General features: G+C 49.9%; 1 protein-coding gene across 5 annotated transcripts in view; it reads left to right on the plus strand.

Annotated features, from left to right (window-relative positions):
* Positions 1-14,620, plus strand: part of LOC141266152 (microtubule-actin cross-linking factor 1, isoforms 6/7-like) — a 368,828-nt gene that overhangs the window by 175,451 nt on the left and 178,757 nt on the right. For all 5 annotated transcript variants that reach the window (XR_012320208.1, XR_012320209.1, XM_073680138.1 and 2 more), the window contains exon 25: positions 9,223-9,392. Coding sequence is in view for 3 of the 5 variants with exons in the window: in XM_073680138.1 (XP_073536239.1) it covers positions 9,223-9,392 (170 nt within the window). In the remaining 2 variants the exon portion in view is untranslated. The remainder of the gene's footprint in view (positions 1-9,222; positions 9,393-14,620) is intronic.

Genomic DNA, 14,620 nt, shown 5'->3' on the forward strand with positions numbered 1-14,620 from the left:
GACCCCAGGAGTCACTTTACACTGTGACGTCACTGACCCCAGGAGTAGCGTTACACTGTGACGTCACTGACACCAGGAGTCATGTTACACTGTGACATCACTGACACCAGGAGTCGTGTTACACTGTGACGTCACTGACCCCAGGAGTCACTTTACACTGTGACGTCACTGACACCAGGAGTAGCGTTACACTGTGACGTCACTTACACCAGGAGTAGCGTTACACTGTGACGTCACTGACACCAGGAGTCACGTTACACTGTGACGTCACTGACCCCAGGAGTCACTTTACACTGTGACGTCACTGACACCAGGAGTCATGTTACACCGTGACGTCACTGACTCCAGGAGTCGCTTTACACTGTGACATCACTGACACCAGGAGTCGTGTTACACTGTGACATCACTGACACCAGGTGTAGCGTTACACTGTGACGTCACTGACACCAAGAGTCACGTTACACTGTGACGTCAGTGACACCAGGAGTCATGTTTCACTGTGACGTCACTGACACCAGGAGTCGTGTTACACTGTGACGTCACTGACACCAGGAGTCGTGTTACACTGTGACATCACTGACACCAGGAGTAGCGTTACACTGTGACATCACTGACACCAGGAGTCCGTTACACTGTGACATCACTGACACCAGGAGTCGTGTTACACTGTGACGTCACTGACACCAGGAGTCCGTTACACTGTGACATCACTGACACCAGGAGTCATGTTACACTGTGACGTCACTGACACCAGGAGTCCGTTACACTGTGACATCACTGACACCAGGAGTCATGTTACACTGTGACGTCACTGACCCCAGGAGTAGCGTTACACTGTGACGTCACTGACACCAGGAGTCGCGTTAAACTGTGATGTCACTGACCCCAGGAGTCACTTTACACTGTGACTTCACTGACCCCAGGAGTCGCGTTACACTATGACGTCACTGACTCCAGGAGTCGCGTTACACTGTGACGTCACTGACCCCAGGAGTCGCGTTACACTGTGACGTCACTGACCCCAGGAGTCTTGTTACACTGTGACGTCACTGTCACCAGGAGTCTTGTTACACTGTGACGTCACTGACTCCAGGAGTAGCGTTACACTGTGACGTCACTGACTCCAGGAGTCGAGTTACACTGTGACGTCACTGATCCCAGGAGTCGCGTTACACTGTGACGTCACTGACCCCAGGAGTCTTGTTACACTGTGACGTCACTGTCACCAGGAGTTGCGTTACACTGTGACATCACTGTCACCAGGAGTCGCGTTACACTGTGACGTCACTGACCCCAGGAGTCGCGTTACACTGTGACGTCACTGACTCCAGGAGTCTTGTTACACTGTGACATCACTGACACCAGGAGTCTTGTTACACTGTGACGTCACTGACCCCAGGAGTCGCGTTACACTGTGACTTCACTGACACCAGGAGTCGTGTTACACTGTGACATCACTGACCCCAGGAGTCACGTTACACTGTGACATCACTGACCCCAGGAGTCACGTTACACTGTGACGTCACTGACACCAGGAGTCGCGTTACACTGTGACGTCACTGATCCCAGGAGTCGCGTTACACTGTGACGTCACTGACTCCAGGAGTCGTGTTACACTGTGACATCACTGTCACCAGGAGTCTTGTTACACTGTGACATCACTGTCACCAGGAGTCCGTTACACTGTGACGTCACTGACCCCAGGAGTCCGTTACACTGTGACGTCACTGACCCCAGGAGTCTTGTTACACTGTGACGTCACTGACCCCAGGAGTCCGTTACACTGTGACGTCACTGACCCCAGGAGTCTTGTTACACTGTGACGTCACTGACCCCAGGAGTCTTGTTACACTGTGACGTCACTGACCCCAGGAGTCTTGTTACACTGTGGCATCACTGACCCCAGGAGTCTTGTTACACTGTGACATCACTGACCCCAGGAGTCTTGTTACACTGTGACGTCACTGACCCCAGGAGTCTTGTTACACTGTGACATCACTGACACCTGGAGTCATGGTACACTGTGACATCACTGACACCAGGTGTCGCGTTACACTGTGACATCACTGAGCCCAGGAGTCGCTTTACACCGTGATGTCACTGACCCCAGGAGTCGCTTTACACCGTGACGTCACTGACACCAGGAGTCACGTTACACTGTGACATCACTGACACCAGGAGTCACGTTACACTGTGACATCACTGACACCAGGAGTCGTGTTACACTGTGACATCACTGACACCAGGAGTCCGTTACACTGTGACATCACTGACACCAGGAGTCGTGTTACACTGTGACGTCACTGACACCAGGAGTCCGTTACACTGTGACATCACTGACACCAGGAGTCATGTTACACTGTGACGTCACTGACACCAGGAGTCCGTTACACTGTGACATCACTGACACCAGGAGTCATGTTACACTGTGACGTCACTGACCCCAGGAGTAGCGTTACACTGTGACGTCACTGACACCAGGAGTCGCGTTAAACTGTGATGTCACTGACCCCAGGAGTCACTTTACACTGTGACTTCACTGACCCCAGGAGTCACGTTACACTGTGACGTCACTGACACCAGGAGTCATGTTACACTGTGACGTCACTGACACCAGGAGTCGCGTTACACTGTGACGTCACTGACACCAGGAGTCGTGTTACACTGTGACGTCACTGACACCAGGAGTCGTGTTACACTGTGACGTCACTGACACCAGGAGTCACGTTACACTGTGACGTCACTGACACCAGAAGTCACGTTACACTGTGACGTCACTGACACCAGGAGTCACGTTACACTGTGACGTCACTGACACCAGGAGTCGTGTTACACTGTTGTGGGGGTCGTGACGACAAATCACTCGTCCTAGAGACACTCCAAATTCAAACTATGAGCATGGGTCAACCATTCAAAGAATGAGTCAGACAACAAGCTGGTTCAAGCTCAGAGCATGCTCAGAAGGCTACTGGCAAGCCACGATCTCAGCAATGTTCTGCCTTTATTTCCGCATGCACAAATCTAAATACACTACATAATGGGGAGGGAAAAGGGGTTGTCCGGGGCGGGGTAAGCCATGAGAGTCCAGTGTCTGGCCACTCCTGATTGGTCCTCATCTCCTTATCTCAGTCTCTGGGCAGATATTGCAGCCGTCAGCTTATAATCTTGTTTCGTTTCTCTGGAATGAGTCTTGGCAACACTGGAACTGTCTTAGTTTAAGTTTCGATTTGAGTAATATGTAGCAAGGAAAGCTTATTGTTATAGAACACAAAATGGTGGTTAGTACATTAGCAAAAAAGCATATAAAAGTTACAAAAGTATAAAAGTTACAAAATATATATATATTCTCTTTTACCCTGACACTGTGACGTCACTGAAACCAGGAGTCGTGTTACACTGTGATGTCACTGACCCCAGGAGTAGCGTTACACTGTGACGTCACTGACCCCAGGAGTAGCGTTACACTGTGACGTCACTGACACCAGGAGTCGTGTTACACTGTGACGTCACTGACACCAGGAGTCGCGTTACACTGTGACGTCACTGACACCAGGAGTCACGTTGCACTGTGACGTCACTGACACCAGGAGTCGTGTTACACTGTGACGTCACTGACCCCAGGAGTCACTTTACACTGTGACGTCACTGACCCCAGGAGTAGCGTTACACTGTGACGTCACTGACACCAGGAGTCATGTTACACTGTGACATCACTGACACCAGGAGTCGTGTTACACTGTGACGTCACTGACCCCAGGAGTCACTTTACACTGTGACGTCACTGACACCAGGAGTAGCGTTACACTGTGACGTCACTTACACCAGGAGTAGCGTTACACTGTGACGTCACTGACACCAGGAGTCACGTTACACTGTGACGTCACTGACCCCAGGAGTCACTTTACACTGTGACGTCACTGACACCAGGAGTCGTGTTACACCGTGACGTCACTGACTCCAGGAGTCGCTTTACACTGTGACATCACTGACACCAGGAGTCGTGTTACACTGTGACATCACTGACACCAGGTGTAGCGTTACACTGTGACGTCACTGACACCAAGAGTCACGTTACACTGTGACGTCACTGACACCAGGAGTCATGTTTCACTGTGACGTCACTGACACCAGGAGTCGTGTTACACTGTGACGTCACTGACACCAGGAGTCGTGTTACACTGTGACATCACTGACACCAGGAGTAGCGTTACACTGTGACATCACTGACACCAGGAGTCATGTTACACTGTGACGTCACTGACACCAGGAGTCCGTTACACTGTGACATCACTGACACCAGGAGTCATGTTACACTGTGACGTCACTGACCCCAGGAGTAGCGTTACACTGTGACGTCACTGACACCAGGAGTCGCGTTAAACTGTGATGTCACTGACCCCAGGAGTCACTTTACACTGTGACTTCACTGACCCCAGGAGTCGCGTTACACTATGACGTCACTGACTCCAGGAGTCGCGTTACACTGTGACGTCACTGACCCCAGGAGTCGCGTTACACTGTGACGTCACTGACCCCAGGAGTCTTGTTACACTGTGACGTCACTGTCACCAGGAGTCTTGTTACACTGTGACGTCACTGACTCCAGGAGTAGCGTTACACTGTGACGTCACTGACTCCAGGAGTCGAGTTACACTGTGACGTCACTGATCCCAGGAGTCGCGTTACACTGTGACGTCACTGACCCCAGGAGTCTTGTTACACTGTGACGTCACTGTCACCAGGAGTTGCGTTACACTGTGACATCACTGTCACCAGGAGTCGCGTTACACTGTGACGTCACTGACCCCAGGAGTCGCGTTACACTGTGACGTCACTGACTCCAGGAGTCTTGTTACACTGTGACATCACTGACACCAGGAGTCTTGTTACACTGTGACGTCACTGACCCCAGGAGTCGCGTTACACTGTGACTTCACTGACACCAGGAGTCGTGTTACACTGTGACATCACTGACCCCAGGAGTCACGTTACACTGTGACATCACTGACCCCAGGAGTCACATTACACTGTGACGTCACTGACACCAGGAGTCGCGTTACACTGTGACGTCACTGATCCCAGGAGTCGCGTTACACTGTGACGTCACTGACTCCAGGAGTCGTGTTACACTGTGACATCACTGTCACCAGGAGTCTTGTTACACTGTGACGTCACTGACCCCAGGAGTCACGTTACACTGTGACGTCACTGACCCCAGGAGTTGCGTTACACTGTGACGTCACTGACCCCAGGAGTCGCGTTACACTGTGATATCACTGACCCCAGGAGTCGCGTTACACTGTGACGTCACTGACCCCAGGAGTCGCGTTACACTGTGACGTCACTGACCCCAGGAGTCGCGTTACACTGTGACGTCACTGACCCCAGGAGTAGCGTTACACTGTGACGTCACTGACCCCAGAAGTCGCGTTACACTGTTACGTCACTGACACCAGGAGTCGTGTTACACTGTGACGTCACTGACACCAGGAGTCGTGTTACACTGTGACGTCACTGACACCAGGAGTCGCGTTACACTGTGACGTCACTGACACCAGGAGTCGTGTTACACTGTGACATCACTGACACCAGGAGTAGCGTTACACTGTGACGTCACTGACACCAAGAGTCACGTTACACTGTGACGTCACTGACACCAGGAGTCATGTTACACTGTGACGTCACTGACACCAGGAGTCGCGTTACACTGTGACGTCACTGACACCAGGAGTCGCGTTACACTGTGACGTCACTGACACCAGGAGTCGTGTTACACTGTGACGTCACTGACACCAGGAGTCGTGTTACACTGTGACGTCACTGACACCAGGAGTCGTGTTACACTGTGACGTCACTGACACCAGGAGTCGCGTTACACTGTGACGTCACTGACACCAGGAGTCACGTTACACTGTGACGTCACTGACACCAGGAGTCACGTTACACTGTGACGTCACTGACACCAGGAGTCGTGTTACACTGTTGTGGGGGTCGTGACAACAAATCACTCGTCCTCCAGTCACTCCAAATTCAAACTATGAGCATGGGTCAACCATTCAAAGAATGAGTCAGACAACAAGCTGGTTCAAACTCAGAGCATGCTCAGAAGGCTACTGGCAAGCCACGATCTCAGCAATGTTCTGCCTTTATTTCCGCATGCACAAACCTAAATACACTACATAATGGGGAGGGAAAAGGGGTTGTCCGGAGCGGGGTAAGCCATGAAAGTCCAGTGTCTGGCCACTCCTGATTGGTCCTCATCTCCTTATCTCAGTCTCTGGGCAGATATTGCAGCCGTCAGCTTATAATCTTGTTTCGTTTCTCTGGAATGAGTCTTGGCAACACTGGAACTGTCTTAGTTTAAGTTTCGATTTGAGTAATATGTAGCAAGGAAAGCTTATTGTTATAGAACACAAAATGGTGGTTAGTACATTAGCAAAAAAGCATATAAAAGTTACAAAAGTATAAAAGTTACAAAATATATATATATTCTCTTTTACCCTGACACTGTGACGTCACTGAAACCAGGAGTCGTGTTACACTGTGATGTCACTGAAACCAGGAGTCGTGTTACACTGTGATGTCACTGACCCCAGGAGTCACTTTACACTATAACGTCACTGACCCCAGGAGTAGCGTTACACTGTGACGTCACTGACACCAGGAGTCGTGTTACACTGTGACGTCACTGACACCAGGAGTCGCGTTACACTGTGACGTCACTGACACCAGGAGTCACGTTGCACTGTGACGTCACTGACACCAGGAGTCGTGTTACACTGTGACGTCACTGACCCCAGGAGTCACTTTACACTGTGACGTCACTGACCCCAGGAGTAGCGTTACACTGTGACGTCACTGACACCAGGAGTCATGTTACACTGTGACATCACTGACACCAGGAGTCGTGTTACACTGTGACGTCACTGACCCCAGGAGTCACTTTACACTGTGACGTCACTGACACCAGGAGTAGCGTTACACTGTGACGTCACTGACACCAGGAGTAGCGTTACACTGTGACGTCACTGACACCAGGAGTCACGTTACACCGTGACGTCACTGACCCCAGGAGTCGCTTTACACTGTGACATCACTGACACCAGGAGTCGTGTTACACTGTGACATCACTGACACCAGGAGTAGCGTTACACTGTGACGTCACTGACACCAAGAGTCACGTTACACTGTGACGTCACTGACACCAGGAGTCATGTTTCACTGTGACGTCACTGACACCAGGAGTCACGTTACACTGTGACGTCACTGACACCAGGAGTCGTGTTACACTGTGACATCACTGACACCAGGAGTAGCGTTACACTGTGACGTCACTGACACCAAGAGTCACGTTACACTGTGACGTCACTGACACCAGGAGTCATGTTACACTGTGACGTCACTGACACCAGGAGTCGTGTTACACTGTGACGTCACTGACCCCAGGAGTCACTTTACACTGTGACGTCACTGACCCCAGGAGTAGCGTTACACTGTGACGTCACTGACACCAGGAGTCGTGTTACACTGTGACGTCACTGACAGCAGGAGTAGCGTTACACTGTGACGTCACTGACACCAGGAGTCGTGTTACACTGTGACGTCACTGACACCAGGAGTCGTGTTACACTGTGATGTCACTGACCCCAGGAGTCACTTTACACTGTGACGTCACTGTCCCCAGGAGTAGCGTTACACTGTGACGTCACTGACACCATTAGTCCTGTTACACTGTGACATCACTGACACCAGGAGTCATGTTACACTGTGACATCACTGACACCAGGAGTAGCGTTACACTGTGACATCACTGACACCAGGAGTAGCGTTACACTGTGACGTCACTGACACCAGGAGTCACGTTGCACTGTGACGTCACTGACACCAGGAGTCGTGTTACACTGTGACGTCACTGACCCCAGGAGTCACTTTACACTGTGACATCACTGACCCCAGGAGTAGCGTTACACTGTGACGTCACTGACACCAGGAGTCATGTTACACTGTGACATCACTGACACCAGGAGTCATGTTACACTGTGACATCACTGACACCAGGAGTAGCGTTACACTGTGACGTCACTGACACCAGGAGTAGCGTTACACTGTGACGTCACTGACACCAGGAGTCACGTTACACTGTGACGTCACTGACCCCAGGAGTCACTTTACACTATGACGTCACTGACACCAGGAGTCGTGTTACACCGTGACGTCACTGACCCCAGGAGTCGCTTTACACTGTGACATCACTGACACCAGGAGTCGTGTTACACTGTGACATCACTGACACCAGGAGTAGCGTTACACTGTGACGTCACTGACACCAAGAGTCACGTTACACTGTGACGTCACTGACACCAGGAGTCATGTTACACTGTGACGTCACTGACACCAGGGGTCACGTTACACTGTGACGTCACTGACACCAGGAATCATGTTACACTGTGACGTCACTGACACCAGGGGTCACGTTACACTGTGACGTCACTGACACCAGGAGTCGTGTTACACTGTGACATCACTGACACCAGGAGTAGCGTTACACTGTGACGTCACTGACACCAAGAGTCACGTTACACTGTGACGTCACTGACACCAGGAGTCATGTTACACTGTGACGTCACTGACACCAGGAGTCGTGTTACACTGTGACGTCACTGACCCCAGGAGTCACTTTACACTGTGACGTCACTGACCCCAGGAGTAGCGTTACACTGTGACGTCACTGACACCAGGAGTCGTGTTACACTGTGACGTCACTGACACCAGGAGTAGCGTTACACTGTGATGTCACTGACACCAGGAGTCGTGTTACACTGTGACGTCACTGACACCAGGAGTCGTGTTACACTGTGACGTCACTGACCCCAGGAGTCACTTTACACTGTGACGTCACTGACCCCAGGAGTAGCGTTACACTGTGACGTCACTGACACCAGGAGTCCTGTTACACTGTGACATCACTGACACCAGGAGTCATGTTACACTGTGACATCACTGACACCAGGAGTAGCGTTACACTGTGACGTCACTGACACCAGGAGTAGCGTTACACTGTGACGTCACTGACACCAGGAGTCACGTTACACTGTGACGTCACTGACCCCAGGAGTCACTTTACACTGTGACGTCACTGACACCAGGAGTCGTGTTACACCGTGACGTCACTGACCCCAAGAGTCGCTTTACACTGTGACAATAATTTCTCCTCTATTGCAGAGTTTTCAAAAAATCCTCTGGTCCAAACGTCCCATATATGAAGCAACTTTGCGCAGCGGCCGCGCTCTACGTGAGAAGATCCGACTGCCGGAGGATGAGCAGCAGATGGACGAGTCGCTGGGGCAGCTGAGAGAGCGCTGGGACCATATCTGCTCTAGATCCACTGAGCGGTATAGACATTATTACATTGTGCACGGGTTGGCTGGCAATTTCAGCCAGGAGGAGAGCATAAAGTGCCCGTCCATCAGTTGTGAACCGTCCTTAACCCTTTACCTCTACCTGACTGATAAGGACAGGGGAGTTAACAGGATCTTAAATTCATCCAGAGTTCTAAAACATGACTGGACGTATTATTCTCACATTCAAGAGCATATATGCTGTCAATTCAGTGCAAATGTAAGTGCAAACACTATACTGCAGTACTCACTGCAGACCCTGAATACATGAATCATATTATTACTACACAGAAAAAGTGAGGTTCTTAGCTCTACAAAGATATGGTAACAGAATCAGGCTTACTACATAGATACAGAACCAAGCTTACTACATAGATACAGAACCAAGCTTTCTACATACATATAGAACAAAATCAAGCTTACTACATAGATACACAACAAAGCTTACTACATAGCAGAACAGTGTCATTGATACAACATAGATACATAAGTATTCTTACTACATATATACATAATAAAACCATTCTTACTAGACAAGTATAGAACATTATTATGTTATAGATACACAATAGAACAATTCTTACTACATAGATACAGGAACAGAATAATTCTTACTATATAGATACAAAACAGAAACAAGCTTACTCTATAGTTTCAATATGATAACAGAACGATTCTTACTATATGTATACAAAACCATTCGTATGATATAGATACAAGAACAAAACACTTCTTACTACATAGATGCAGTAACAGAACCATTCTGACTATATACATACAGATCAATTGTTATTATATAGATACAGAACTAGGCCATTCTTAATATATAAGTATAGAGCCATTCTTACTATATACTAAATACAGAACCATTCTTACTATAAATATACAGAACCAGAACAATTCTTACTACATAGATACTGTACATAACAAAATCAATCTTATTATATTGTTTTATTGTTTTGGTATGGTAACGGAACCTTTCTCACTATTCAGATACAGAACCATTCTTACTACATAGCTACAGGAAAAGAAAAATTATTACTACATAGATACTAAACCAAGCTTACTTTTATAGTTTTGATATGGCAACAGAACCATTCTTGCGACAAAAAAAATATATATAAGAAAAAAAAAATATATATATATACATATGTATAGAACAACTCTTACTTTATAAATACAGAATCATTCTTACTACATAGCTACGGGAACAGAACTATTCTTACTATTGTGGTAAGACGACTCACTCATCCGCTTTCGGAAGTAGACTCAGGAACCGTATTTTCTCTGCAGGCTTTATTATATAGCATAAAACCCCGCAGCTCCAGCAAAAATAAACACGGCCTTACTGGCAAAACGACAAAACAAAAGATAAATGATAGCACAGTCCATAGCAGTGTGGGGTTCGCCCACACAGGTTGTAGCCCAGCCTTCAGCTCCTTCCTGAACTATGGCTTCCCCAGTCTGGAGACCTTCCCTCTCCAAACACAACAACAGAAAGAAAAATAGTGACTGAGCATTTAACCTTGCTCAGCCACACCCTGAGGGGAGGTATGGTGAATGACTTCCCACCCAATCTTTATGTCATTCACCCAAAACCACACCCTTCAAAATGGTGATTACACCCCCAACACATAACATGCTAGGAAAAAAGTTCTAGGTTCAGTCCTAACAGCCGTAGTGAGACATACCTCCCCTCACATACACCTCCAGTGACTCTGTCACATATCCCCCCCCCCCCTGCCCAAAGCCGGGGGTTTGGGCACCTTCAGACACCAGACAGGGAATCCTAGAGAGGGCATCAGCGTTCCCGTGTAACTTCCCGGGCCTATGCTCCACCTAAATTAAAGTCCTGAAGACCTAAGAACCATCTAGTTACCCTGGCATTTTTACCTCTCTTTTCTCTCAACCATCTCAAAGGGGCATGGTCTGATACCAGTCTAAATTTCCGGCCTAATAGGTAATATCTCAGTGTATCTACGGCCCACTTTATGGCTATACACTCTTTTTCTACTATTGCGTAGTTTTTCTCGGAGGATGAGAGCTTCCGGCTCAGATAGAGAATGGGATATTCTTCCCCATTTATCTCCTGAAGCGTCCGTCTGGACCACAAATTCTTTCTTGAAGTCTGGTACGACCAGGACCTACACAGTGCTAGCTTTGAAACGCTGTCTTTGTTTCCTCCGTCAACTTCACCATGGTTGATCTGGTGCCTTTTAGGAGATCCGTAAGTGGCGCAGCCATCATGGCAAAATTTGGGATAAATCGCCGGTGTTACGGGTCCGGATGGTGGAACCTCTGTGCCGTGGTACAAGGAGGGACCAGAGGGGCGTAACTAAGTGCCTACCCGGACAGACCCTGGCTACACTACGGCTTAGTCAACTCCGTGAACCAAGGAGGGACCGGGAAGGTGAACCAGGTGCCACTCTGGGACCGATCTCGTGTGAGAGCAGGTGACTCCCACGGGGTTGATAGCCGAAGCTGACTGGCACGACAGATGGGCAGACAGATGTGCATGGCTGGTAGGCAGGCGGACGGAACTGACTGATGGACAGGCTCGGCTGGCAGGCTGATTGTCGGGCACAGCAGATAGGCAGATTGGCAGGCACGGCTGATAGACAGGCTGGCGAGCACGGCTGATAGACAGGCTGGCGAGCACGGCTGATAGACTGGCTGGCGGGCACGGCTGATAGCCAAGCTGGCGGGCACGGCTGATAGACAGGCTGGCGGGCACGGCTGGGACCTGAGGGCTGGAGAGAGTGTTAGCACACAAACGACAACATTGTACAGGCACCTCCATCTTGGAGGAGGTGCCTAAAATATCGACTGTCCTCTGGCCATTGACCAGGGACATATTAGGACGGCGCATGCGGCCCCTTTAAAAATCAAGGAGCGCGCCCTAAGCACAGTACCCGGGGATCTCACAGCCAGAGGAGCGGAGGACGCCGGAGCAGAGCCACTGCAGTAAGGGGGTCGGCGTCTGCCGGGCAGGAGGCAGAGACACCGGCGCTACAGCCAGTAATATCCCACAATTCCCAGGAACACTCTCACTTGCTTCTTGGAGAGCGGTTGCGGCCAGGTCTGGATTGCCTCCACTTTATTGACTTGTGACTTTATTTCGCCTCTCCCGATAGTCCAAGTACTTGGCCTCCTCCTTTCTAACGGCACGTTTTCTCAGATTTATAGTAAATCCCACCTTCCTCAGAGCATCCAGAAAGGCCTGGAGTTTAAGTAGATGACTAGCCCAGTCTGGGCTAAAGACTACAATATCGTTAAAATAGGCTGCGGTATACTTTTTATGTGAGGCTAGGATCCGATCCATAGCCCTCTGGAAGGTGGCTGAGGCCCCCTGTAGTCCGAACGACATCCAAGTGTATTGAAAGCACCCATCAGGTGTAGAGAAAGCCAACTTCTCCTTGGCCGTCTGGGACATGGGGAAATGCCAAATAGCCCTTCATCAGGTCGAGGGTGGTAATATACCTCGCCGGTCCCAGCCTCTCAATGAGTTCATCGACGCGGGGCATCGGGTATGCGTCGCACTTGGACACCTCATTCAGCCTCCACTTTCCATTGGGTTTTGGCACCAGGACGATGGGGCATGACCATACACTCTTTGACTCCTGTATCACCCCGAGGTCTAACATCCTCTTCACCTCGGCCGAGATCATCTCCCGGCATTCTTCAGGAATCCTGTATGGCTTCAGGTTCACCCTTACATGCGGCTCTGTTAGCACATCATGTTCTACGATCTGGGTATGCCTCGGCAACTTTGAGAACAGGTCCCAATTCTGCTGGAGCAGTTCTCGACATTGTTGCTTCTGGGCTGGCAAAAGGGTCTCCACTATCGTGACATCTTCCACCTGGCCTTCGGGAGTGGCCTTCCCAGAGTTCCCGATCTCGCCACGGCTTGAGCAGGTTTACATGATACACCTAGTGTGGCTTTCTCCGGCCAGGCTGGTGGACTCTGTAGTTCACTTCACCGAGTTTATCCACCACCGCATATGGGGCCTTGCCACTTGGCCAAGAACTTACTTTCAACAGTGGGAATGAGACCAGAATGCGATCCCTAGGCTGGAACTGTCTCAGCCTTGCCGACCGGTTATACACCCTCGCCTGGGCTTCCTGCGCCTGGAGGAAATGTTCCTTCACGATGGGCATCACCTTCGCCATTCTCTCCTGTAACTGGGCGACATGTTCGATGATGCTCCAGTGGGGCGTGACCTCGGCCTCCCAGGTTTCCTTGGCGATGTCTAGGAGACCTCTTGGATGCTGTTCATACAGGAGCTCAAATGAAGAGAAGCCAGTGGAGGCTTGAGGAACTTCTCTGCCGGAGAAAAGTAGAAATGGGAGCAGGTAATCCCGGTCTCGCCCATCCTTTTCAACGACCTTCCTGAGCATCGTCTGTAAGGTCTTGTTCAAGCATTCCACTAGGCCGTCCATCTTCAGATGGTAAACTGAGATCCGAATCTGGGCAATCTGAAGGACTCTACATAACTCCTTCATCACCTTGCTCATGAAGGGGGTTCCTTGGTCTGTCAAAATCTCTTTTGGCAGACCTGTCCGAGCAAAAATATGGACCAGCTCAAGGGCTATACTTTTACTGAACGAGTTCCTTAGGGGTACCGCTTCGGGGTACCGGGTCGCATAGTCCATGACCACCAGGATGTATTGGTGGCCCCGGGCCGATTTAACTAAGGGACCCACGAGGTCCATGGCAATCCTCTCAGAGGGAACCTCTATCACAGCTAGTGGAACTAAGGAACTACGGAAGTGGGAGGTGAGCGCGGTTATCTGGCAGGTGGGGCAGCACCTACAATAGTTTAAGATTTCCTGGTAACATCCTGGCCAATAGAACCTCCTCATTATTCTCTCCTGGGTTTTCTCAACCCCTATGTCATGCAAGGTGTGGGAAAGACTTAGAGCAACACAAAGGGAAAGGGAGCCCAGACTCTAGGGAAAGGGGTGATTGGAGACCTCCTAGGCTGATCTAATATCACCCTGTCTCCACTAACGTCCCTGTATTGGCTCTTCACCAATCGCCACACGTGAACCTCGCCCTGTCTTTCCCTGGGGTTGGGCCCTGGCTAGGGAAGAGAGAAGGATGAGCGCTAGTTGATCCCCACTGACCACTTAAAGACAACAAGGGGGAACAAACAAGGGAAGATGACTTTTAGCTTTTAGTCGACTTCAGATAGATGAACACCCGTCCTCATAGCTCCAGA

This window comes from Phyllobates terribilis, unplaced genomic scaffold (genome assembly GCF_046119375.1).
Source record: "Phyllobates terribilis strain yellow unplaced genomic scaffold, ASM4611937v1 Scaffold_4__5_contigs__length_816908805, whole genome shotgun sequence".
Classification (NCBI taxonomy): domain Eukaryota; kingdom Metazoa; phylum Chordata; class Amphibia; order Anura; family Dendrobatidae; genus Phyllobates; species Phyllobates terribilis.